This window comes from Salvelinus namaycush, chromosome 4 (assembly GCF_016432855.1).
Source record: "Salvelinus namaycush isolate Seneca chromosome 4, SaNama_1.0, whole genome shotgun sequence".
Classification (NCBI taxonomy): domain Eukaryota; kingdom Metazoa; phylum Chordata; class Actinopteri; order Salmoniformes; family Salmonidae; genus Salvelinus; species Salvelinus namaycush.
In genome coordinates, this window is record NC_052310.1 from 12,454,126 (window position 1) to 12,481,279 (window position 27,154).

At 45.1% G+C, this 27,154-nt stretch overlaps 1 protein-coding gene across 1 annotated transcript in view; it reads right to left on the bottom strand.

The window, feature by feature from the left end:
* Positions 1–26,482, bottom strand: part of grid1b (glutamate receptor, ionotropic, delta 1b) — a 433,446-nt gene extending 406,964 nt beyond the window's left edge. The window contains exons 1-2 of the mRNA XM_038990328.1: positions 26,401–26,482; positions 23,114–23,269 (exon numbers count right to left, since the gene is read on the bottom strand). Coding sequence (XP_038846256.1) covers positions 23,114–23,269; positions 26,401–26,482 — 238 coding nt within the window. The remainder of the gene's footprint in view (positions 1–23,113; positions 23,270–26,400) is intronic.
* Positions 26,483–27,154: the final 672 nt, after the last annotated feature.

Sequence of the window (27,154 nt, forward strand, 5' to 3'; positions counted from 1 at the left end):
TGTGGCCCAAAGGATAATGATAACAAATCCTGTGGATGTGGCCTTTAAAGAGACGGATCATTCCAGCACAAGAAAGCAACCAAAATGGACTTGAGTGGAGGATTTAAGAGGAAGGCAATACTCTTTTCGTATGGCTTAGCTCTTTATTGCATCTTGGTGTTATTCCTCTTCTTTGACCCTGCTAAGTGAAACTGCCTCCGAGCAGAGAAGAAGGAAGACAAAACAGAGTGATGGTGGAGAATGGATGAAAAGGGGAGATCTCTCTCTTTCTTCAGTGGGGGTTTGGGCATTTTTAAGGCTACGGACTGGACATTAATCAGGTACATCCCAAATGGCACCCTACTGCCTATATAGTGCATTACTTTTGACCAGTTTTTTTTTTAACACTCCATTCTCTCCTTCCCCAGGTCACCCGCCTACTCTCAGACAGTGAGCCCTCAGGCCCTACCTTGTCCTGTTAATCTATTCATAAAAATGTTAGAATGTGTCGGTGAATAAATTTAAATTACAATGCAAACCCATTCTTTTCACCAGAGCTAAGCAACAACATGGAAAATAGATTGTAGACACCAATGTCACTGCAGGTTTTCACTTGGCTAATCCAAAATTGTACATTCATGAAAAGCTAGCACATACTGTCCATAAACTACTGACTGAGGATATCTTCAGAGAGCCATAAAATTTGTACACGCTTCGCCGGATCCTAAGACTTAAACTACTGTATAAAGCGGTACAATTCCCTGCTTTGACCAACCCACCAAAACCCGTGTGCAGTCAACCTTTAGCTTTGCTAGCTTTGCTACCAGCACTGCCATGCTACGCTAAGTGCCTCACAGAAAAATGAATAAATAATGTATATGAATCAAATCAAATCAAATTTTATTGGTCACATACACATGGTTAGCAGATGTTAATGCGAGTGTAGTGAAATGCTTGTGCTTCTAGTTCCGATAGTGCAGTAATATCTAACAAGTGATCTAACAATTCCCCAACAACTACCCAATACAAACAAATCTAAAGGGATGGAATAAGAATATGTACATATCAATATATGGATGAGCGGTGGCCGAGTGGCATAGGCAAGTGGCAATAGGAAGTATAAGGTACAGTATATACATATGAGATGAGAAATGTAAGATATGTAAACATTATTAAAGTGGCATTATTTAGAGTGCATTGTATAAAGTGACTAGTGATCCATTTATTAAAGTGGCCAGTGATTGGGTCTCAATGTAGGCAGCAGCCTCTCTGAGTTAGTGATGGCTGTTTAGCAGTCTGATGGCTTTGAGATAGAAGCTGTTTTTCAGTCTCTCGGTCCCAGCTTTGATGCACCTGTACTGGCCTCGCCTTCTGGATGGTAGCGGGGTAAACAGGCCATGGCTTGGGTGGTTTTTGTCCTTGATTAACTTTTTGGCCTTCCTGTGACATCAGGTGCTGTAGGTGTCTTGGAGGGCAGGTAGTTCGCCCCCGGTGATGCGTTGTGCAGACCGCACCACCCTCTGTGTACGCCGAGGAACTTCAAACTTTCCACCTTCTCCACTATTGTCCCTTCGATGTGGATAAGGGGGTGCTCCCTCTGCTGTTTCCTGAAGTCCACGATCAGCTCCTTTGTTTTGTTGACGTTGAGTGAGAGGTTGTTTTCCTGACACCACACTCCGAGTGCCCTCACCTCCTCCCTGTAGGCTGTCTTGTGGTTGTAGGTAATCAAGCCTTCATCAAGCCTCATCAAAACTAGATGATTGAGTTGTAGGCATGCATGGCCACGCAGTCATGGGTGAACAGGGAGTAGAGAAGGAGGCTTAGCACGCACCCTTGTGGGCCCCCTGTGTTTAATATCAGCGAAGTGGAGATGTTGTTTTCTACCTTCACCACCTGGGGGTGGCCCATCAAGAAGTCCAGGACCCAATTGCACAGGGCAGGGTTGAGACCCAGGGCCTCAAGCTTAATGATGAGCTTGGAGGGTACTATGGTGTTGAATGCTGAGCTATAGTCAATTAACAGCATTCTTACATAGGTATTCCTCTTGTCAAGATGGGATAGGGCAGTGTGATGGCAATTGCATCATCTTTGGAGCTATTGGGGTGGTACAAAAATTGAAGTGGGTCTAGGGTGACAGGTAAGGTGGAGGTGATAGGATCCTTGATTAATATTTCAAAGCACTTCATTTAAAAAATTTTTTAACAAGGCAAGTCAGTTAAGCACAAACTGTTATTTTCAATGACAGACTAGGAACAGTGGGTTAACTGCCTTGTTCAGGGGCAGAACAACAGATTTTTACCTTGTCAGCTCGGGGATTCAATCTTGCAACCTTTCGGTTACTAGTCCAACGCTCTAACCACTAGGCTACCTGCCGCCCCGTGATGACAGATGTGAGTGCTACGGGGATATAGTCATTTAGTTCAGTTACCTTTGCCTTCTTGGGTACAGGAACAAGGGTGGCCATCTTAAAGCATGTGGGGACAGCAGATTGAATATGTCCGTAAACACACCAGCCAGCTGGTCTGCGCATGCACTGAGTACGCGGCTAGGGACCCATCTGCGCCGGCAGCCTTGCAAGAGTTAACACGTTGAAATGTCTTACTCACGTCGGCCACGGAGAAGGAGAGCCCACAGTCCTTGGTAGCGGGCCGCGTCGGTGGCACTATATTATCCTCAAAGCGGGCAAAGAAGGTGTTTAGTTTGTCTGGAAGCAAGACGTTGGTGTCCGTGACGTGGCTGGTTTTCTCTTTGTAGTCCGTTATTATCTGTAGACCCTGCCACATACATCTCGTGTCTGAGCCGTTGAATTGCACGTCCACTTTGTCTCTATACTGACATTTCACTTGTTTGAATGCCTTGCGGAGGGAATAACTACACTCTTTGTAGTCACCTTTCCATGGTTAAATGTGGTGGTTCGCACCTTCAGTTTTGCGCGAATGCCGCCATCTATCCACGGTTTCTGGTGAGGGTAGGTTTTAATAGTCACAGTGGGTACAACATCTCCTATGCACTTCCTTTTAAACTCACTCACCGAATCAGTGTATAAATCGATATTATTGTCTGAGGCTACCCGGAACATGTCCCAGTCCGCGTGATCAAAACAATCTTGAAGCGTGGATTCCGATTGGTCAGACCAGCGTTGAAAAGTCCTTATCACGGGTACATCGTGTTTGAGTTTCTGCCTATAGGAAGGAAGTAGAAAAATGGAGTCGTGGTCAGATTTGCCGAAAGGAGGGCGGTGGAGGGCCTTGTATGCATCGCGGAAGTTAGAGTAGCAGTGATCCAGTGTTTGGCCAGTGCAAGTACTACAATCAATATGCTGATAGAATTTAGGTACCCTTGTTCTCAAATTTGCTTTGTTAAAATCCACAGCTACAATAAATGCAGCCTCAGGATATATGGTTTCCAGTTTGCATAAAGTTCAGTGAAGTTCCTTGATGGCCGTCGTGGTATCGGCTTGAGGGGGGATAAACACGGCTGTGACAATAACCGACGAGAATTTTCTTGGGAGACAATACTGTCGGCATCTGATTGTGAGGAATTGTAAGTCAGGTGAACAAAAGGACTGGAGTTCCTGTATGTTGTTATAATTACACCATGAGTCGTTAATCATGAAACATACACCCCTGTCCTTCTTCTTCCCGGAGAGTTTATTTCTGTCAAATGCTCCTATGAACTTCACATGTTGCTGCTCATGTGTCCTCTAAGATGGAAATGCCCTGGAACGTTTGTGAGAATTCTACAAAATACATTTTGCTTTTACAAGACCTGAAAATAACCATTTCAGGGTGTGATTTGCGATAGGCATATTCTACATGACGCTAGCAACCTAGCTTTTTATAAAGGGCAAAAAGTTCCACATGACTCACACTGCCGCATCACCATGCACCATGCACTGCCGCATCACTCTGGTCCTGGATCTTTGATCCGTTACTCACGCAGGTCCAGGATTCTTTTCAGCCAGGGATAGTCACACATGCTTTATAGCACAGATCACGGTATCAAACACTCCAGGATGTGGGCCATACAAGGCACATGTGGAAGCGCACTCAGTCAATTTCCTTGATTCCTTGATTTCATCTCGCAGATCAGGTGCGCCGAATACAACAGGCGTAGACCTTACAGTGAAATGCTTACTTACAAGCCCTAACCAACAGTGCAATTTTTAAGTAAAAAAATAGGTATTAGGTAAACAATAGATTTGTAAAGAAATACAAAAGAAAAAGAAAACAGTAAAATGACAGTGAAAATAACAGTAGCGAGGTCATACACAGGTGGTACCGGTACAGAGTCAATGTGCGGGGGCACCGGTTAGTCGAGGTAATTGAGGTAATATGTACATGTAGGTATAGTTAAAGTGACTATGCATATATGATAAACAGAGAGTAGCAGCAGCGTAAAAGAGGGGGTTGGCTGTCACGCCCTGGCCTTAGTATTCTTTGTTTTCTTAATTATTTTAGTTAGGTCAGGGTGTGACATGGGGAATGTATGTGTTTTTTGTAGTGTCTAGGGTGGTTGTAAGGTTTAGGGGGTTTATTAGAGTAGTTGGGTTTATGTTTAGTATAGAAGTCTAGCTGTGTCTATGTTGAGTGTAGGTATCTAGGAAAGTCTATGGTTGCCTGAATTGGGTCTCAATTAGAGACAGCTGGTTATTGTTGTCTCTGATTGGGAGCCATATTTAAGGCAACCATAGGCTTTAGTTGTTTGTGGGGAATTGTCTATGTCGAAGTGTTTTGTGTCAGCACTTATGTTTGATAGCTTCACGGTCGTCTGTTTTGTTTGTTGTTTTGTTTTTCCTTCTTGAAATAAAAAGAAGATGTACTTTCCACGCGCTGCGCCTTGGTCCTCTCTCAGTCTTTTTGACGATCGTGACAGAATTCCCCACCAATGCGGGATCAAGCAGCGTGAAAAGCGGCAACAGGAGCAGCGCAAGGAGGAATGGAAATGGGAGCATAATATGGACTACACTACGTGGGAGGAGATCGACAGGTGGGCGATCGACCCAGGGCGAGTGCCGGAGCCAGCCTGGGATTCTCTGGCGCAGTGTGAGGAGGGATACCGGCGAATGGAGGCAGCACGACGACGCGGTAGGAAGCCTGTGAGTCAGCCCAAAAAATTTCTTGGGGGGGGGCTTAGAGGTAGTGGGCCTAGAGGTAGTGGGCCGAGGGCAGGTAGGAGACCTGCGCCCACTTCCCAGGCTAACCGTGGAGAGCGGGAGTACGGGCGAACACCGTGTTACGCAGTAGAGCGCACGGTGTCTCCTGTACGTGTTCATAGCCCGGTGCGGGTTATTCCACCTCCCCGCACTGGTAGGGCTAGATTGGGCATTGAGCCAGGTGCCATGATGCCGGCTCAACGCGTCTGGTCTCCAGTGCGTCTCCTCGGGCCGGCATACATGGCACCAGCCTTACGCATGGTGTCCCCGGTTCGCCTACATAGCCCGGTGCGGGTTATTCCACCTCCCCGCACTGGTCGGGCGACGGGGAGCATACAACCAGGTAAGGTTGGGCAGGCTCGGTGTTCAAGGGAACCAGTACGCCTGCACGGTCCGGTATTTCCGGCACCACCTCCCCGCCCCAGTCCAGTTCCACCAGTGCCTACACCACGTAACAGGCTTCCAGTGTGTCTCCAGAGCCCTGTTCCTCCTCCACGCACTCGTCCTATGGTGCGTGTCTCCAGCCCGGTACCACCAATTCTGGCACCACGCACTAAGCCTCCTGTGCGTCTCCAGAGTCCTGTGCATCCTGTTGCTGCTCCCCGCACTAGCCCTGAGATGCGTGTCCCCAGCCCGGTACCACCAGTTCCGGCACCACGCACTAGGCCTAATGTGCGTCCCCAGGGTCCAGTATGCCCTGTTCCTTCTCCCCGCACTAGCCTGAAGGTGCGTGTCCTTAGCCCGGTGCCTCCAGTTCCGGCACCACGCACCAGGCCTACAGTGTGCCTATTCCGGCCAGAGCCATCCGTCTGCCCAGTGCCATCTGAGCCATCCGTCTGCCCAGTGCCATCTGAGCCATCCGTCTCCCCAGCGCCATCTGAGCCATCCGTCTCCCCAGCGCCATCTGAGCCATCCGTCTCCCCAGCGCCATCTGAGCCATCCGTCTCCCCAGCGCCATCTGAGCCATCCGTCTCCCCAGCGCCATCTGAGCCATCCGTCTGCCCAGTGCCGTCTGAGCCATCCGTCTGTCCCGAGCCATTAGAGCCGCCCGTCTGTCCCGAGCCGCCCGTCTGTCCCGAGCCGTCAGAGCCGTTAGTCAGTCAGGATCTGCCAGAGCCGCCAACCAGACAGGATCTGCCAGAGCCGCCAACCAGACAGGATCTGCCAGAGCCGCCAACCAGACAGGATCTGCCAGAGCCGCCAACCAGACAGGATCTGCCAGAGCCGCCAACCAGACAGGATCTGCCAGAGCCGCCAACCAGACAGGATCTGCCAGAGCCGCCAACCAGCCATGAGCGTCCAGAGTCGTCAACCAGCCATGAGCGTCCAGAGTCGTCAGCCAGCCATGAGCGTCCAGATCCGTCAGCCAGCCATGAGCGGCCAGATCCGTCAGCCAGCCATGAGCGGCCAGATCCGTCAGCCAGCCATGAGCAGCCAGATCCGTCAGCCAGCCATGAGCAGCCAGATCCGTCAGCCAGCCATGAGCAGCCAGATCCGTCAGCCAGCCATGAGCAGCCAGATCCGTCAGCCAGCCATGAGCAGCCAGATCCGTCAGCCAGCCATGAGCCGTCCAGCCAGGATCCGCCAGAGCCGTCCAGCCAAGATCCGCCAGAGCAGTCATCCAGCCAAGATCCGCCAGAGCAGTCATCCAGCCAGGATCCGTCCCTCAGTCCGGAGCTGCCCCTTATCCTGGTGCTGCCCCTTATCCTGGTGCTGCCCCTTATCCTGGTGCTGCCCCTTATCCTGGTGCTGCCCCTTATCCTGGTGCTGCCCCTTATCCTGGTGCTGCCCCTTAGTCCGGTGCTGCCCCTTAGTCCGGTGCTGCCCCTTAGTCCGGTGCTGCCCCTTAGTCCGGTGCTGCCCCTTAGTCCGGTGCTGCCCCTTAGTCCGGTGCTGCCCCTTAGTCCGGTGCTGCCCCTTAGTCCGGTGCTGCCCCTTAATCCAGTGGGGTTAATGTGGAATGTGGCCATTTGGAGGAGGCTACGTAAGCGGGTAGTGACTATGGTGGGGTGGGGACCACGACCAGTGCTGGAGCCGCCGCCGTGGACGGACGCCCACCCAGACCCTCCCCTAGACTATGTGCTGGTGCGCCCGGAGTTCGCACCTTAAGGGGGGGGTTATGTCACGCCCTGGCCTTAGTATTCTTTGTTTTCTTAATTATTTTAGTTAGGTCAGGGTGTGACATGGGGAATGTATGTGTTTTTTGTAGTGTCTAGGGTGGTTGTAAGGTTTAGGGGGTTTATTAGAGTAGTTGGGTTTATGTTTAGTATAGAAGTCTAGCTGTGTCTATGTTGAGTGTAGGTATCTAGGAAAGTCTATGGTTGCCTGAATTGGGTCTCAATTAGAGACAGCTGGTTATTGTTGTCTCTGATTGGGAGCCATATTTAAGGCAACCATAGGCTTTAGTTGTTTGTGGGGAATTGTCGAAGTGTTTTGTGTCAGCACTTATGTTTGATAGCTTCACGGTCGTTTGTTGTTTTGTTTTTCCTTCTTGAAATAAAAAGAAGATGTACTTTCCACGCGCTGCGCCTTGGTCCTCTCTCAGTCTTTTTGACGATCGTGACATTGGCGGGTGGGGGGTGACGGGACACAATGCAAATAGTCCAGGTAGCCAATGTGTGGGTGCACCGGTAAGTCGGGCTAGTTGAGGTAATATGTGCGTGAATGTATAGTTAAAGTGACTAAGCATATATGGTAAACAGAGAGTAGCCTCTGCACATACAATGCATAATTGAAACTCCACTGTATACATGCATAATGTTATTGCTCACTGTACAGACTGTAATTCAGAGGAGGCTGGTGCGAAAGGAAAGAGGAGCAGAAAGCTTCCTGCAATGCTGATGATGTCATACCACCACTAGAGTCTGTCTTTCAGCCTCATGGGCCTACAGTATAATACCATCCATATAGCTTATTTCCTGGAGAGGTTGCTATTTTTTTATCCCTTTCAAACAAGCCATCTTTGCAGTATGAATAGTCCCTACAGAGGTATTAGACACATAGCTAGCTACTTGAGGGGGAACAGGCCTTCTATCAAGTAGTGGTTGATCCTATGGACTCTCATCCTACTAACATACACCTCTGGGTACAGTGCTATAGAATGGGATGTAGACATTCTTGATGAGAGGTACTAAGCTGTTATACAGTCACTTCCTGGTCTTCAACGCAGGCCTGTGGTGCTGTAGAACAGAATACCAACAGGCTTACACAGGTCCGTCAACAAGGGCGACAGGCAGGAGCTCTACATGTACTAAAGCCTCAAACGTGTGAAACGGCATCCGCTAAGGTATGTATTTAAGTGATAACACCCGAGAAGCCAGTTTTGTTTTTTAGGATATATTGGCACGGGAGTCGTTAGACATAGATGGAACAGAGTAAATAGGCATTTTAACGTCGTAGATTTAGTCGTGGTAACTCTGGAATAGACACCGGCTGGAATGCGGTTTTAACTAATCAGCATTCAGGATTAGACCCACCCATTGTAAAATTAAGCAATAAGGCACGAGGGGGTGTGGTATATGGCCAATATACCACGGCTAAGGGCTGTTCTTAGTCACGATGCATGGCGGAGTGCCTGGGCCCAGCCCTTCGCTGTGGTATATTGGCCATATACCATAAATCCCCGAGGTGCCTTATTGCTATTATAAACTGGTTACCAACATAATTAGAGCAGAAAAAATAAATGTTTTGTCATACCCATGGTATTCAGTCTGATATACCACGGCTGTCAGCCAATCATCATTCAGAGTTCGAACCACCCAGTTTATAATAAGCGTGAGAAGATGAAGAGAGCTCTTGCCGGCCAATAAACACACACCACCAAAGAAACCTGCTCGTCACAATAGAGCATTAGGCGTTTGGCTGTATGCTAATGAGGGGTGATTTATATTATAGAGCTGAGTGCTCTTTGAGAACAGAAAATGGGGACAAATGACAGCGTCAATTATGAATCATTCACCGACAACTCCTGCTAAAAGGCTTTGATAACCATGTGCCCCCACAAGGGTCCCCGTCCGTCTACCTTTCCCCCGACTCTACCTCTTAATAATTGATGGCATTTTTTTGGATTGGGTTAAGTAGGTAGGTAGCTAGGCTTGTAAAGTACAGCGGTAGTGTAAGTGCAATGATTTTTTCATGGTTCACTAAGAGGCATGAGAGACGGCAGTAATAGCTACCTGCTGATGTGATGAGACAATCACGCCTTAATTGCATAGTTTAATAGTTGGGCCATGTACCTGATAATTGGAGGCATTTGCCTGCTAAACAGCAGTCATCTTCTTACAATATTCCCTGTGCCATAATCACCCCGGCTGCAGTGAAAGTCTTTTTTTCTTTAAGGTTTGTTTCCATTCTTTGTTTAGCAATCAATATAAATGGCTTCTTTTAATAATAGGGGCGGCAGGTAGCCTAATGGGTAGAGCGTTGGGCCAGTAACTGAAAGGTTGCTGAATCGAATCCCCGAGCTGACAAGGCAAAAGATCTGTTGTTCTACCCCTGAACAAGGCAGTTAACCCACTGTTCCCCGGTAGGGTGTCAGTAAATAAGAATTTGTTCTTAACTGACTTGCCTATTTAAATAAAGGTTCAATTTAAAAAATGTGGAAGTGCACTGAATAAATTTCCTTGATTCCTTGATTTCATCTCACAGATAAATTAGCCTCTGCACATACAATGCATAATTGAAACTTCACTGTATACTTGCATAATGTTATTGCTCACTGTACAGACTGTAATTCAGAGGAGGCTGGTGCGAAAGGAAAGAGGAGCAGAAAGCTTCCTGCAATGCTGATGATGTCATACCACCACTAGAGTCTGTCTTTCAGCCTCATGGGCCTACAGTATAATACTCCATCCATATAGCTTATTTCCTGGAGAGGTTGCTATTTTTTTATCCCTTTCAAACAAGCCATCTTTGCAGTATGAATAGTCCCTACAGAGGTATTAGACACATAGCTAGCTACTTGAGGGGGAACAGGCCTTCTATCAAGTAGTGGTTGATCCTATGGACTATCATCCTACTAACATACACCTCTGGGTACAGTGCTATAGAATGGGATGTAGACATTCTTGATGAGAGGTACATGGCCTAAGCTGTTATACAGTCACTTCCTGGTCTTCAACGCAGGCCTGTGGTGCTGTAGAACAGAATACCAACAGGCTTACACAGGTCCGTCAACAAGGGCGACAGGCAGGAGCTCTACATGTACTAAAGCCTCAAGCGTGTGAAACGGCATCCGCTAAGGTATGTATTTAAGTGATAACGCCCGAGAAGCCAGTTTTTTTTAGGATATATTGGCACGGGAGTCGTTAGACATAGATGGAACAGAGTAAATAGGCATTTTAACATCATAGATTTAGTCGTGGTAACTTCTGGAATAGAAACTGGCTGGAATGCGGTTTTAACTAATCAGCATTCAGGATTAGACCCACCCATTGTATAATTAAGCAATAAGACACGAGGGGGTGTGGTATATGGCCAATATACCACGGCTAAGGGCTGTTCTTAGGCACGATGCATGGCCATTGCATCTCTCTCTTTTTGTTTCATTTTTTTTTTGTCTGTGAGTGTGTCTCTCTCTCTCTGCCTCTCTCTCCCCCGTCTCTCCCTTTCAGTACATGGTTCTCTCCAAGGCACAAAGGTGAGTCATTCTGATTGAATAGTGTAATGCTGCAGCGTGGTGTATTTGGCTGAGTAAAGAGTCTGACAGGTCAAAGGAGTTACGAGAGGGAAGAGAGGGGCGTTCCGGTGCATCACCATGGAGAATGCCGCTGCTGTTCTCCCCCTGTGGACCTGTAGAGTGAAAGCTGCCAAAGACAGAGTTACTAGGACAAGGAGTTTTTCTTTAGCATGTGACGTGGCTCAGGCTCTAGTTAGGTTATAACTAGATCTACATTAAGAAACAGTCTTTTTTTAAATAATTATATTTAACCTTTATTTAATTAACTTGGCAAGTCAGTTAAAAACAAGTTCTCATTTACAATGATGGCCTACCGGGGAACAACTGCCTTGTTCAGGGGCAGAAAAACAGATTTTTACCTTGTAAAAATGTTACATTTCGGTTACTGGCCCAACGCTCTAACCACGAGGCTACCTGCCACCCCCAATATGTTTAATCTTAATCCATGTTTAATCTAAATCCAAATCTCTTCATCATTGTCAGTCCAAACGAACCACAACCCAATAAAAATAGGGGAAATAACATCATAAAAGAGTCCGAAAAAAAGGTAATTGCCGAGTTTAAAGCCTCAGAACGTATCTGCGATCTGTACTGAGATGGCTTGCAGAGATCAGAGAGTGTAATGAAATGTGCCCCGATGGTGTTTCTCCCTTTGAAAACAGTCACGCAGGAAATCACTGCAACTTCAGAAACTCTTTCAATCTCAGCCACATAACTTCCATACCAAATATGTCAAATTTATGTGGGGCTTGGATCTATAGCCCCGAGACAAGTTGTTCCAGGAAATGATCCTGCTTAAGATGTCAATTCTCCTCATTGCTGAATTCAGGTTAGAGAAGAGCCTTAGGCCACATAAAATGTAGAAAATGTCAACTAGCAGAGGCTATACACTGCAACAGGTGGGTCCCTCTAGTCTATATCGATACACTATCACAGTAGATCACAATACGCTGGCCATATGGCTTTTGGCTGTGCCGTAAACTTTTTGACTACATTTTCATTGTCTAAATAAAAGGGAAAGAGTACATTTACAACATGTCCCAGTATTAGATGACAGGCAGCTGTGCTATGTCATGACTCAAAATCTTAACAGTGCACCCGCATGATCAGTAATGAGCAATGGGTACTTTACACAAGTGTTTTTACATGGGTAAGTGTGATGTTTAAACGTTTCTATCTATCAGCTATGATGGACATTAACATTGACAGCAGTTGATTTAGACTAAATCGTGCCACTGGTGTCTGGTGGTTAAAACAACACAGCGAGAGCGGTCTTAACTACAATATATTACATTACCTGATCCATCATTCATCCCTCACTGCTTCCATCCGAGTGTTACCGCTGCTTCCCTATTCCCTTTAATTAATTGCTGGTGGCAGGATAGTAGTTCCATTCCACAGCCACTAGAAATATTTAATAAAACATGATAGGAGTTTTAGATGCCGAATTAACGAGGTGGCGATTGGGAGGGCTTCATAAGGGAAGCTGGAAGAATAAAGCAGGAAAGTAAAAACTGACCCCACTTTGCTGATTACAGCAGGCTACCACTCCGCAACCGAATTATAGATCTCTGGAAGTCAGGACCTGCTAGATTAATAATAAACAACTCTGGTAAAGAACTACTGCAAAAACATTTTTTCTTGGGGAATGAAAGGTGCTAATATATTGGCTAATACAATTATATGGATATACTGCGAGGCTAATTGTTCGCCCCTGTTTTTCAATTTTCGGCTGAAATTACATACTCAAGTCTATGTCTTGGGAAATGTTCTTGTTACTTACAACCTCAGGCTAATGAGCCTACGTTAGCTCAACCGTCCCGTGGAAGGGACACCGATACCGAAGGAGTTTTAACTGCCCTAAATGGGAAAATAATAACAACCCTGAAGAATCACATCAACTCCTTTAAGTGCTGAGATACTTTCCAAACATGGCACATTCTGTATCCATGCAAAAAAATAAATTCCTGGCAAGATTGAGCTCCTGTATCCTCTCATTTACATGAGAGGATACACTAAACGCTTCACACTAAACGCTTCCTCAGAGCATGCGCAGACCAGCTGGCTGGAGTGTTTACGGACATATTCAATCTCTCCCTGTGTCACGACTATCACCGAAGGTGGCTCCCCTTCCCGTTCGGGTGGCGCTCGGCGGTCGTCGTCACCGGTCTACTAGCTGCCACCGATCCCTTTTTCCCCTTTTCGTTTAGTTTGGTCTAATTGGTTTCTTGTTTGGGGTTTTGGGTGGGGTATTTAAGTTCAGTTGGCCCGCCTGTGTTTGTGCGGGCTTGTTTGCTGTTTTTTGGTACACGAGTGTCATTTCATTTATTTTCCGATGTTCAGCGTGTGTACCGGTGTTGTACTATTTGGAGTGTTTTACGCCTGTGTTCGGCGTCACCCTCTTTCGCTGTGATTGTTTCCGGAATAAATGTTTTTTTCCGAATCCTCTGCTCTCTGCGCCTGACTCCACACCTATCACTCTTCGAAGCTTGACACCCTGTCCCAGTCTGCTGTCCCCACTTGCTTCAAGATGTCCACCATTGTTCCTGTACCCAAGAAAACAAAGGTAACTGAACTAAATGACTATCACTTCTGTCACCATGAAGTGCTTTGAGAGGCTAGTTAAGGATCATATCACTTTACCTGGCTCCCTAGACCCACGTCAACTTGCTTTAACGCCCCAATAGAGCCAAAGATGATGCAATCGCCACCGCACTGCACACTACCATATCCCATCTTGACAAGAGGAATAGCTAAGTCAGAATGCTGTTCATTGACTATACCTCAGCCTTCAACACCATTGTACCCTCTAAGCTCATCATTAAGCTTGATGCCCTGGATCTGAACCCCGCCCTGTGCAACTGGGTCTTGACACTTCCTGATGGGCCACCCCCAGGTGGTGAAGGTAGGAAACAAAACCTCCACTTCGGTGATCCTCAACACATGGTCCCCACAAGGGTGTATGCTCAGCCCCCTCCTGTACTCCCTGTTCACCCATGACTGCGTGGCCATGCACGCCTCCAACTCAATCATCAAGTTTGCAGACGACACAACAGTAGTAGGCCTGATTACCAACATTGACGAGACAACCTACAGGGAGGAGGTGAGGGCCCTGGTGGAGTGGTGCCAAGAAAATTAAATGAACAAAATGATGGATACAAAATGAAGGAGCTGATCGTGGACTTCAGGAAACAGCAAAGGGAGCACGCCCCTATCCACATCGATGGGACCACAGTGGAGAAGGTGGAAAGCTTCAAGTTCCTCGGTGTACACATCACTGACAATCTGAATTGGTCCACCCACACAGACAAAAGTCAAATCAAATCAAAACCAAATCAAACTATATTATTATTATTTGTCACATGCGCCGAATACAACAAGTGTAGACTTTACCGTGAAATGCTTACTTACAAGCCCTTAACCCAACACCGCAATTCAAGAAGAGTTAAGAAATTATTTACCATGTAGACTAAAATAAAAAGTAATAATAAAAAGTAACACAATAAGAATAACAATAACGAGGCTATATACAGGGGGCACCGGTACCGAGTCAGTGTTAGTTGAGGTAATTTGTACATGTAGGTGGGGGTGTAGTGACTATGCATAGATAATAAACAGCGAGTAGCAGCAGTGTACAAAAGGGAAGGGGAGTCAATGTAAATTGTCCGGTGGCCATTTGATTAATTGTTCAGCAGTCTTATGGCTTGGGGGTAGAAGCTGTTAAGGAGACTTTTTGTCCTAGACTTGGTACTCCAGTACCGCTTGCCGTGCGGTAGCAGAGAAAACAGTTTATAACTTGGGTGACTGGAGTCTCTTACAATTTTATGGGCTTTCCTCTGACACAGCCTATTGTAGAGGTCCTGGATGGCAGGAAGCTTAGCCCCAGTGATGTACTGGGCCGTTGGCACTACCCTCTGTAGCGCCTTACGGTCAGATGCCGAGCAGTTGCCATACCAGGTGGTGATGCAGCCAGTCAGGATGCTCTCGATGGTGCAGCTGTAGAACCTTTTGGGGATCTGGGGACCCATGTCAAATCTTTTCAGTCACCTGAGGGGAAAAAGGTTTTGTCGTGCCCTCTTCACGACTGCCTTGGTATGTTTGGACCATGTTAGTTTGTTGGTGATGTGGACACTAAGGAACTTGAAACTCTTGACCCGTTCCACTACAGCCCCGTCGATGTTAATGGGGGCCTGTTCGGCCCGCCTTTTCCTGTATTCCACGATCAACTCCTTTGTCTTGCTCACATTGAGGGAGAGGTTGTCGTCCTTGCACCACACTGCCAGTTCTCTGTCCTCCTCCCTATAGGCCATCTCATCGTTGTCGGTGATCAAGCCTACCACTGTTGTATCATCAGCAAAAATTTGGTAAAACTGATTTTTGCCTGACAGTGTGGTGAAGAAGGCGCAACAGTGCCTCTTCAACCTTCGGAGGCTGAAGAAATTTGGCTTGGCCCCTAAGACTCTCAAACTTTTACAGATGCACAATTGAGATCATCCTGTCGGGCTGTATCAGCGCCTAGTACGGAAACTGCACCGCCCACAACCGCAGCGCTCTCCAGAGGGGGGTACGGTTTGCCCAACGCATCACCAAGGGCGCACTGCTTGCCCTCCAGGACACCTACAGCACCTGATGTCACAGGAAGGCCAAAAATATAATCAACCACCCAAGCCACGGCCTGTTCACCCCACTATCATCCTTCCAGGTGCATCAAACCTGGGACTGAGAGACTGAAAAACTGCTTCTATGTCAAGGCCATCAGACTGTTAAATAGCCATCAACCCTGCACCTTAGAGGTTGCTGCCCTACATACATAGACATGGAATTACTGGCCACTTTAATAATGGAACACTAGTCACTTCAATAATGTTTACATACTGCTTTACTCATCTCATATGTATATACTGTATTCTATTCTACTGTATTTAGTCAAAGCCACTCTGACATTGATCAATCCTAATATTTATATATTTCTTAATTCACTTCTTTTACTTTTAGATTTGTGTATTGTTGTGAATTGTTAGATACTACTGTACTGATGGAGATAGGAACACAAGCATTTCGCTACACACGCAATATATTGCTAAATATGTGTATGTGACCAATACAATTTGATTTGAATCATTTAGCAGACGCTCTTATCCAGAGCGACTTACAATAGTGAATGCATATATTTTCTTACTTTTTCGTACTGGTCCCCGGATGTGAATCAAACCCTCAACGATGGCGTTGAGCAAGCGCTCTGCTCTTCCAACGGAGGCCCTCTACAGTGGCCTTCACATTTCCACACTGTGGTCCGCAGTGGCTGAGAGCAGAGCAGCGTGGGGCGGCAGGTTGGCGCCAAGGTGAAGTACACTCAATAATAGACATTTCCTCTCTCGGAGAGTGGTGGCCCATGCTCTCATAACTCCAGTTTCAATGACTAGCTGTTATCACTACAGGCAGACCTTAACCCTGCAGTGGTTTAAAACGCCTCTCCTTCCACCTCCGTCACTACTAGCTACATGGTGCCGAAAGGGGAAAAACTCTCACGGTAAATTGGCTCAGTTCCATTTTCAAATGTTATATGCTTTATTGGGAACCAGCTTCTTCCCTGCTTGATCCACTTCACCCTACTTGCTTGAGAAGTTGCAAGTTAATCCTACAAGTCTGGCTCAATGCTTTAGCAGGAAGTACAATAGCACTGAATGGCAATCTCAGTTCATCTCTGCTATACTAAAACATGAGAGATTGCCTACGGCTGATAGCAAGTGCTATATGATGGCCTAGTCGGCAGTATCCAACAGACATGCAGTCAATGGGTGCCTATCATGTGAGCAGATCAGCACAGAGAGAGAGCAATGGAGCGAGACAGAAGTTAAGCGAATGAACAAAGCGTGCCGTGGGCAGGCACATCAGTGGGACAGAGGATGGTAATTTGTCTGCAAAGGACCGAGCAGCGGGAGCCATCATTAGATTCCCAGGTGTCTGAAGGTTATTTTATCAGGTAACGGAGAAACACACACACAACCGTCCTCACGCAACAAGCCTCCGCAGCGAGCCCAAGCAGCTTGCCAGGCCGCCTGAACGCATTTGAATCAGTGTTTGCATCAGAATGCCGGGATATGAGCAGTAAAGTCCACAAATTAATTATCCCGGATGGCTCCGTTTAAAGCATGGTGCGCAGCTAATGGATGAACTTTCAGAGGCAACCACGGCAGTATATCTTGTGGAGGCAGAATTGGGCTTGTACTTTTGGATGTTTATCCCCACTCCAGCTATGCATCTCCTTTCTAAATTGCACCAGTCCGGGAGAAAAAGTCAGGGCGGCACCATGATTAATTCTGCCCAATTGTTTCCTCTGTCATAAAATGGGCGTCTTTCACGCATTGCCAGCCAGCACTGACTGATGCGGGTTCAGGGTAGGAGCTGGCTGACAGCTGGGCATGAGTGATTCTCAGAGCTCACTGTAGAAACACAACAGAGAGGAAGAGAGTGAGGGAGAGGGAGGAGGAGAGAGGGAGATCAATCTCATCACTTTGTGATCCCAGTGTTACACTTATCTCTGGTCCCATTGGAGAAGTTGCACATCGAAGACGCGAGTCTCTCTACCTTCACAGTGAAAATAAGAGTAGGCTTAAGTCTTCTGTGATGTATCCTTATCAGTCGTATCGATTGTATTGTACATATCCATTGAACTCCAACTGAATAGGTCACTTCCAGGAGAGACAGGTGAATGTTCTTCATAAACACTCATCTCATCTGCATGGCCACTAAAAAGGGCATATCAATTAAACGCTTAAAGCCTGGAGAGAAAAGGGTTTTCTGTTTTGTTTTCTAGTGAGATGAATATTCATGTGGTAAATAATGGAACCCAACCAGTGAATGCTGCTCTGACAATGAGGAGACAATAAAATGTCTCCATGAACTATAACAATAATGAATTCAGCGGAGGAAGCCAGGGTAAAATGATTGTTTTAACACTAAAGCAGCGGTAATGGAGCTGCTGGTCATGATGAAGAAAACGCCTAATTTGTTTGAATTTAAAAATCCATTACAAATGTGTACAGCGAGAAGAAAAAGTTGAGCAAATATCCAATAATGACACTTCAGCATCAGAGTCAATAAAAATATCGAACCATTATAAAGCTTGTTGAGATTTCTATTATGAAAAGCGCAACATAAGTTTAATAAGTTATTATTATTATGATTATAGAAATTGTTTTGTGGTTGGGGATGCTGAGTGTGAGGTTCTAATTGCAATTATTTTTGACCAAACATTTCATAGGTATTGAGAAATGTAATTAGACAAACTTTCAGGTCATTCTTGATGCTTATAAACAATAGTTTTATATAGAATAAAATCAAAGGCTTGCTGTAAAATAATTGCATGTTCCAAGGATGAAAAACAACTCCTCCCTAAATGCACAATCACCATTATTAATGAGCTGCCACTGTCATAAGAAACACTAATGCTTTGTCTTGTATGTGATGTGTTTCAAACAAGCTAAATCAACTTTACTGCAATGAACAAATGTGTGTGCGCGTGCAAGTCGGTACATGCATATGTCATGTTTCTCTGCTCTTTTATGAAATGTCTTCATTGGTGTTGTGAATTATTCTGTAACCATGGGCAACGGGAGGGGTATGGTAACGCATGCTTCCCTTGTCCTCAAGCAACACAATATGGACATCATTAAGGATGAAACACTGCCTAACACTTACCATGAACAACACATAGGACTATATGTGCCTCCAGTATCTTCACTTGCATTGGTTATTCACTCCTACAAAACTCCACCAATCATATTTCTCTAAAATGTTAAATTAAACACAGGGAAACAGCACTGGGCAGAGGGTTTCTTATTAACCTCCTTTCGTATGGGAACAAAACGTAATGGGCACAGGAAGGGGCGTCTTACATCTACTATTTTAGAGGGGTCACGAAGTACGTGTGGATGGGGGGAAGGGGGTTGGAGAATTTTGCCTTTTTCAAACACCTGAAACAGATTTTTCCTGCAATCAGGAGCTATAATCATTATACCTAATTCTATGTAAAATAAATGATATGTACAGTATATAATTGTCATTTTAATGAGGGTGTCATCTATATATAGTACATTAACATGCCTAGAATATTACATCCACATTCCAACACAGTTAATGAGATAATGACACACATCATCACCACTACAGGCACATATCATGGCGTCATAATTAATGCACACATATTCATTCTGTTGCCAGATTATGTTCAAACCAAGTATTTTTCTGCATATATAAGCATGCCTCTGTATCTTCCAGACTGGTGTTTCTATTTTTAAAGCATCTAAATATCTTTCTTTGCATCTCTGCTAAAATCTAGGTAAAAGATTGAAAGGAATGATAGTGTTATTCAGTTCATTTAGTAATTGCTTGTTTTTTTTTAAAGTCTAGCAACCTTGCCAGCAGGCATGCCAGCTAAGACAGACAAACTTGATTGATAGCCTGAAATGGCTAGGTAGCTAGTTATGAGGTTGGGAGATTGGAAACCCATCTAGCTGGCTAGCTAAAGCCAACTTCATAAAATGTATAGGTGGCTAGTATTACAGAGAAACAAAACATGTATTCATCAAGAAGGAATCAATAGGCTACATAGCTTGACCAAATTTACAAACCTACTTCCTGTGTGTCCTGCCCATCACTGGCAGCTAAATCAAATCAAGCATTATGTGTGTCACTCTACACTCTCTCTTTGCCTGGTCCAGTCAGTGTGCCCCCTCCGCAAAATACCGCTGGTGGTCGATCTTTCTGAGTTACAGTTCATATAAGGAAATCAGTCAATTGAAATAAATTCATTAGGCCCTAATCTATGGATTTCACATGACTGGTAATACAGATATGCATCTGTTGGTCACAGATAACTTTTTTTTAAAGGTAGGGGCATGGATCAGAAAACCAGTCAGTATCTGGTGTGACCACAATTTGCCTCTTGCAGCGCGACACATCTCCTTCGCATAGAGTTGAACAGGTTGTTGATTGTGGCCTGTGGAATGTTGTCCCACTACTCTTAATGGCTGTGTGAAGTTGCTGGATATTGGTGGGAGCTGGAACACGCTGTCGTACACATCAATCCAGGGCATCCCAAACATGCTCAATGGGTGACATGTCTGGTGAGTATGCAGGCCATGGAAGAACTGGAACATTTTCAGCTTCCAGGAATTGTGTACAGATCCTTGCATTATTGGGCCATGCATTATCATGCTGAAACATGAGGTGATGGCAGCGGATGAAAGGCACGACAATGGGACTCAGAATCTCGTTACGGCATCTCTGTGCATGTAAATTGCCATCGATAAAATGCAATTGTGTTCATTGTTCGTAGCTTATGCCTGCCCATTCCATAGCCCCAGGAACGTTGACATCAGCAAACCGCTCGCCCACATGACACATACAAACTGTCCACAGTTGAAACCGGGATTAATCAATGAAGAGCACCCTTCTCCAGCGTGCCAGTGGCCATTGAGGGTGAGCAGTTGTCCACTGAAGTCGGTTACAACGCCGAACTGCAGTCAGGTCAAGACTCTGGTGAGGACGACGTGCACCTTCTCCAAGATGTTTCTGACAGTTTGTGCAGAAATTCTTCACTTGTGAAAACCCACAGGTTCATCAGCTGTTCGGGTGGCTCATCTCAGACCATCCCGCAGGTGAAGAAGCCAGATGTGGAGGTCCTGGGCTGGCATGGTTACACGTTGTCAGCGGTTTTGAGACCTGTTCGACATACTGCCAAATTCTCTAAAATGACGTTGGAGGCAGCTTATGATAGAGAAATTAACATTTAATTATCTGGCAACAGCTCTGGTGGACATTCCTGCAGTCAGTATGCCAATTGCACTCTCCATCAAAACTTGAAACATCTATGGCATTGTGCTGTGTGACAAAACTGCACATTTTAGAGTGGCTTTTTAGTGTCCCCAGCACAAGGAATGATCATGCTGTTTAATCATCTTATTTATATGCCACACCTGTCAGGTGGATGGATTATCTTGGCAAAGGGAAAATGCTCACTAACAGGGATGTAACAAATTTGTGAACAACATTTTAGAGAAATAAGCTTTTTGTGCGTATGCATATTGAAAATGTCTGGGATCTTTTATTTCAGCTCAGGAAACATGGGACCAACAATTGACATATGGCGTTTATATTTTTGTTTAGTATATTTTCGATAAAACGTGGGTTTGAAAAGAAAATCTGTTTAGTAATTAGTTGAACACCTGAAAAAATCTCAAATAAAACAGGACAAATCTGAGGGGGCACGTGCCCTTGTGCTCCCTATGGGCATGACGCCTCTGGTGGAGCTAAGCAACAGAGCGTCGTGTTCTAAGTCAGCCAGGGATCTCTCTCTCCTCCCTCTCCACAAGAAAGGCATCAGATCAGTAGCTCCATGGCCCCCTGGGCGTCTTTTGTTTCTATTGCTCTCTGAGAGCGGATCGGTGTGAATCCCTCCCTCATTACCCATAATCCTCCAAAGAGGGCTGACTATCTGGCGTGGAGGAAAAGGTCAGCGGTGAGTGGGACGTCATCGAGCCGCTCCCTGGCTGTGCCATATTGATCTTCTCTGTCCCTTTGTCATTAATTGAAAAAGCCCAGGGACTCAACTGTGACCAATTAACGGGCTGCCTCCAAAGTAAATGGGAAAAATATGCCATTGTTCGTGTACTCGTATGCAAAGGCCACGTATACTTACATGCAGTTAACATAGATTTGCTGAAAGAGATGTATGCAAATAATGAGCAGCATGTCCTTTGCTGCTATTGACCTCCTCTGGAAGGTCACGGAAGGATCACTGACTGAGTTTCGATTTCAATTCAACATCAACAGCTGCCAAAACAAGATAAGTGTGCATGTACTGTATGCGACCTATACAGACCTCTGGCGAGTAATGATGACATGGTTTACAAGTCATTCTAGAACATCCCTGTACTCAGAATTCGTCCGGTGGTCTACGCTTTGAACATAACCCAAGGCAAAGGTCAAACATGCTGATTGTGATAATTCACAGGGGCATTGACCCCTGCTCAACTCTCAGGGGTGGGTGTTTAAAGATGCACTATCAAACTTTTGTATAATTTCAGCCATTCGTTTTGAAAGTGGTACTCACGAGCCAAAAGTGGTCCTCGTTTTTTGTGTACTACGTCATCAAATGGTGTCCTGTGTCATCCATTTCGTATGATACGTGATGTCCTGCATTTATTTTGCACTTCGTATGATATGTTAGTAATCCAATTCGTACTATATGTAGGCCAGGTAGACTATCATTGTGAATAAGAATTTGTTCTTTAACTGACTTGCCTAGTTAAATAAAGGTTAAATAAAATTCAAATAAATAAATCCTGGAGTGCATCTAAGATCCTGGAGTGCATCTTTAACTGTAGCTTGATTGACACAAATGAGCGTGTGAATGGACTGTGGATACAGCGTTTAGGTGTGATAGAGCAATGACACATCTCCGTTGTAACTCTCCCCTGACTGATGTCTTTTCAAAGGTCATAGCTTCTTCAACCCAGAAACAGATTTACAGGGCGATTTCTGTGTTATGGATGTTACATTTGAATGCAAAATCACAACTTTAATGTCTCAGAATGGACAAACGAAATTTAAATGATTCCTATGATTGTGTGTTGTGCCCCTTAAGGATATTACATGAAATGGACACGTTTTTTGGAGAGACTGAACATATTAGCTAAAGCCTGTGAGTTTGTAAGTCTTAAGGTCAAAACATGGATAGGCATTTCGAAGGCAATGCTTGGCTGAACAAAACAAGGACTATTTTGAAAAGATTGTAACTTCCATTACTACCAAAGAGGAAAAACGACTACTATAGATGTTACACCTTCCGTTATGGATATTACAGTCTGAAACAGTACAGTAAAAAAAAAAAAACGTTTCTAAATCTACCATCATCATGATCATCACCCATACAACAGTAAGACAAGCAAATGAGGCTGCCCTTTTTGAAAGCAGAACGTCTATAGGGGTTTCTGCGTACTGGATGGCAATTATGTCGAAAATTGCTATTGAGTCCTGCTCGACTCAATACTTCCACCTAGCTTTCTATCCACAGAATACACTGCTGCTGGACTAGTTTGGGGAGCCTTGGCTTAAAGAGCATCAAAGAGGAACAGATATTCCCCTTAAAAGGACTCTATTCCCATCCTAAAAATATGACTAACTAGCCTACAAACTGCACTCGAGGTAGGTTATGATACTATAAAGTACTAACCAAATATGGCGAAAGGGGAAAGGGAAAACAATGCATTAAAACAATTCAATGGCATCCCACTTACCTTCCTGGACCGCCTGGAAGGGGTTGTTAACCTCGACAAGTTTTATGGAATGTGTGATTTTCTCGCTCTGCAAAATGTCGTCGTTGAGACTGAGGTCTGAGATCGCCAGCTGGAAAACCTCGTCATCCCTCACTGCGTTCTCCTCGAATATGGCACCTGTTGAAAATATGACATTTTCAACATTGCAATATGTGTAGACGTCCGTTTTCTAAGACTACTGAGGCAATTGCATTTCAGTTTCAGAGAAATCTCGTTCAACTGACACTTCTGCCTATGTGTAGCCTAATTAGCCTGGGGCTGGGGCTGGGGCTGGGGCCTGGGGCTGGGGCTGGGCCTGGGGCTGGGGCTGAGGCTGGGGACGAGGTGAGTTTCAGAGAAACTATTGAAAAGGTCGAATTTGTTAAAGAAAGGGGTGACATGACACGTAAAATCGCCTTTTTCTGATTTAGGTTTTCAGTGAAGCTTAATTAGCATTACAATGAAATGTTGGCGGATGTACACACACATAGATCATTGAATGGGTGGATGCCAGATCAAGACTTTTCACTTTCCCTGCCCGTCAATGGTGGTTACGCGATCCCAAAATTTCAGCACCATGGAGAGCAAGAATGTTGTACCATGTTTTCGACCCATATAAACAAACTCTCAGCTCCAGCTCCTCTTAGAATATGTACGTTAACGAAATACTGTATCTTGGACCAGATTACCGAAATCTAATCCTTGTTTTTACCATTGTAAAAAAACTGGACCTGTATCAGTAGTTAGGGGCAATTTCTGCCCCCTCATCATCGGATTCAGTTAGATATGGGCCGGGCTTCACAATATAACCTCGCCCATGCTAGACCTACTACACTATGAAATCCGTTAAAGTTTCATGACCTGGAATTGTTTGTTGATACATTATCAGTCATTTGAAGTTCATTATTGTAAACAGCTTTCAGATGCTATACGATAAAGTAGATTAGGATGTATCGTATTTTGCAGGTGTGCAGGTGTTTTGAGCGAATAGCCTGCTTGATGGTTGACTGGTGTGTTCATCTTATTTAGCGGGGGATGAGAATGTCGCATCTGCCCATTCCGTTTGCCATTGAGAACCGATTGGATTCGCGGTGTTCGAGCTCGCCTTCCAATGCAGGGCTAGATAACCAGCGTCTCATCACCCCGTAAATCCCTCACGTCAGGTGTCCAATTTATGAGACAGACCTATTCCTCTCCTGTTTAGGAAACACACTCCTCTTTTAGCTACAATGGAGGAGAAGAACAAAGAATAGGAGAGTTAAAGGATATAGTGCTAATGAGATGGAAAACGTGGTTATTTCACGTCGTTCACAACTGACTGTCTCTATTGGTAGCATTTTACGCACAATAACAATAACCCTAAACTGTCTGCTATCTGTAGGATAGCCATAGCCATTTCACATTAATAGCCTACATTCAAAGCTAGGAGGAGTAACCCCCTAAAAAAATATACCGGAATGAAACTGCCACATTCGATAGTGGGCAGTCTTTTAGTTGCCAAGTTCGACCCGTCTTGTATTGAGGGCTATCCAGACTTTTTGCGCAGCAGCAGACTGGGCACGGAGACCGGCTATGGAAAAGGACTATTTGAACCTCATGCCTCATGCGTCAAGCCTTTTAAATGAGCATTCATGGTGTTGGAACGTAATGGTGTACCACTCTTCAACTTCACTCATTAAGACAATATTTAATAGGAAGTTAATCAGAAAAATAATTAATTGTTTTAACCATGTTCATGATAAGATTAGCGTAGCCTAGGCTACTCAAGGGTAGGCTAAAGCTTGAAATAGCATGCTCGATATGCTACTCACTGGCTTTGCACTGCAAGCTTTTTCTGTCAAGATCACCGATACATTGGATTCCAATAGAACAAAATGTGCCAAAAACGCATCACAACCTCAACGGACATTAAATGAACGTTTTGAAAACCTTAGAATAGCAAAATCCAGGTAAAAGCCCTGGTTTCGGGGTAGAGAGGGTGGTGGGGATGACAAAAGTGCAATGGCTACATTACAACTATTCCAACTTGCTTTAGACCGGCTTTGTTAGCTATATGCGGTTGTTATTTATATCTGGGTTAGGCAGACAAAAGTGCAAATGCCATCGATGATAATGTATCCAATACATGTTTAATTATAAACCCACGCAATGCTGCCTCTGAAGCTTGATAGTGTCCAAGACAAATAACCTACATGTCTAAGTACTGCAGAACTCTCAAATGTCAAATGCTTCAACTGTTGTCGTGCTTGGTGGCTTTATTTCAAGCAATCAACTAGTCACTGCATCACCATTGGTATGCAAAGGTTTTAATGGAAAATTTAAAAAACGAATGTTCCTCTGCTAAGGTGTGTGTGTGTGTGTGTGTGTGTGCGTGTGCGTGTGCGTGTGTGTGTATTAGTTGTCTTTGGTCAAACAAATGGCATTAAACAAATGCCAGTGGCATTATTCAGAAATACAATAATCAAGTCATTCATATTGACCCCTCCCTTCCCCCCACCATCTTCTCCTCCACCACCGATGTTAGTTGTTTCAGTAAAAAAAAAAATCATGTCAGATAAAATAAATTGGACAAATCTGAAGTCTTACCCACCCAAATTCACCAAACAGATTACACTGGAATCTATTCTACTGTTGGTTTAGTATTTGTCCCTTTGTCATGTATTTCCTTCACAGGCTTGTATTAACATTTCGCTCACGTTCAATTCAAAGTTCAAGCTATAGATGGGGACCGGGAGGAGAAGGGATAGGCAAACCTTTAAAAACCCACGTTGTGTTAGTTCCTCTGATCTAAGCAAATTAGTTAGGTTTTGTCGTGTGAATAACAATATATTTGTAATATTGTAATTATTCTCATGATTTATGAAAATACACATTAGCGGTGCACTTTTCCAGGGACTTTCAATCAAGCGTTTGCAAAGCCATTCATATGATATTCTGTATACTACGCAATGTAAACTGACAAATTGATCTGACAATGACTGCATGGTTTAGAATTCAAATTAAGATATTGTACAATTTTCACAGCTCCACTCATGACAACGTTACTGACCAGAACAACAGATCAAGCGTATAAGGTCTTTAGTTCAAACTCGCTCTTCATACAGGCTACTTACTAACACATTCAAGATGCATATCTGTCACCCTTATGCCTTCCTAAATGTGTCTTTAATTTCAACAACAAAAGACTGCACTGTTTTATTCGAAGCCCCGAAGGGGTTTATACCACACGTCCGCGTGTGCATCCCTTCTCCCCTGCACAAGCTCCTTACCGATGTGAATGATAGAGTCCGCGCTGGCCACTGAATTGCATTGCAATATCCACAACGAAATACATATGATCAGCACTTCCATCTCCGGTTTTGGCGAAAGCAGCTCATCCACGGCCCCTCGTGTGTCAGACCAATCCAAATCAGCAGCAGTGCGTAAACCAGTTGTTCAGATTGCGACTGAATGAAAGCCGAAGAGAAAACTATAAGGAGGGAGGAAAAATGTCCAGCGTTTCCGGGGGTATAGAGAATACGTTAGTGGGAAAGGGAGGTGGCGGTTGGACAGAAAGGCTTTTCGGTAAGTAAGGCTGAGAATCGGGCGCGCTATCTGTGGCTCTCGCTCTATCCAGCGAGAGTCTGAAACATAACAATCTGCAAACTGCAGAGGAGGGACCCCCCCCACACACACACACACACACACACACACACACACACACGCACGCGCGCGCGCTGTCTCTCGCTAGCTCACTCTCGATTTTCCCGACCCACGTGACTGCAGAGACTCTCTATCTACACGGCTAAGCTGTCCGGAGAAGGCAGGGAGAGATGGAATCCGAGCATACCGGAGACGGGGACGGCGATCAAGACATGCCCTTGAGGCTCCGTCTATCAGCGAATGTACATTACCATGGAAGGTCGGGAACCTGGAAAACCAAAGAATAGCCTGCATTAAAAGCACATGGATGGCGCGAAAAGCACACTTGCATTGCAGTGTAAGTAATCGCACCGGGAGCATAACTTCCGATTTATAGTTAAC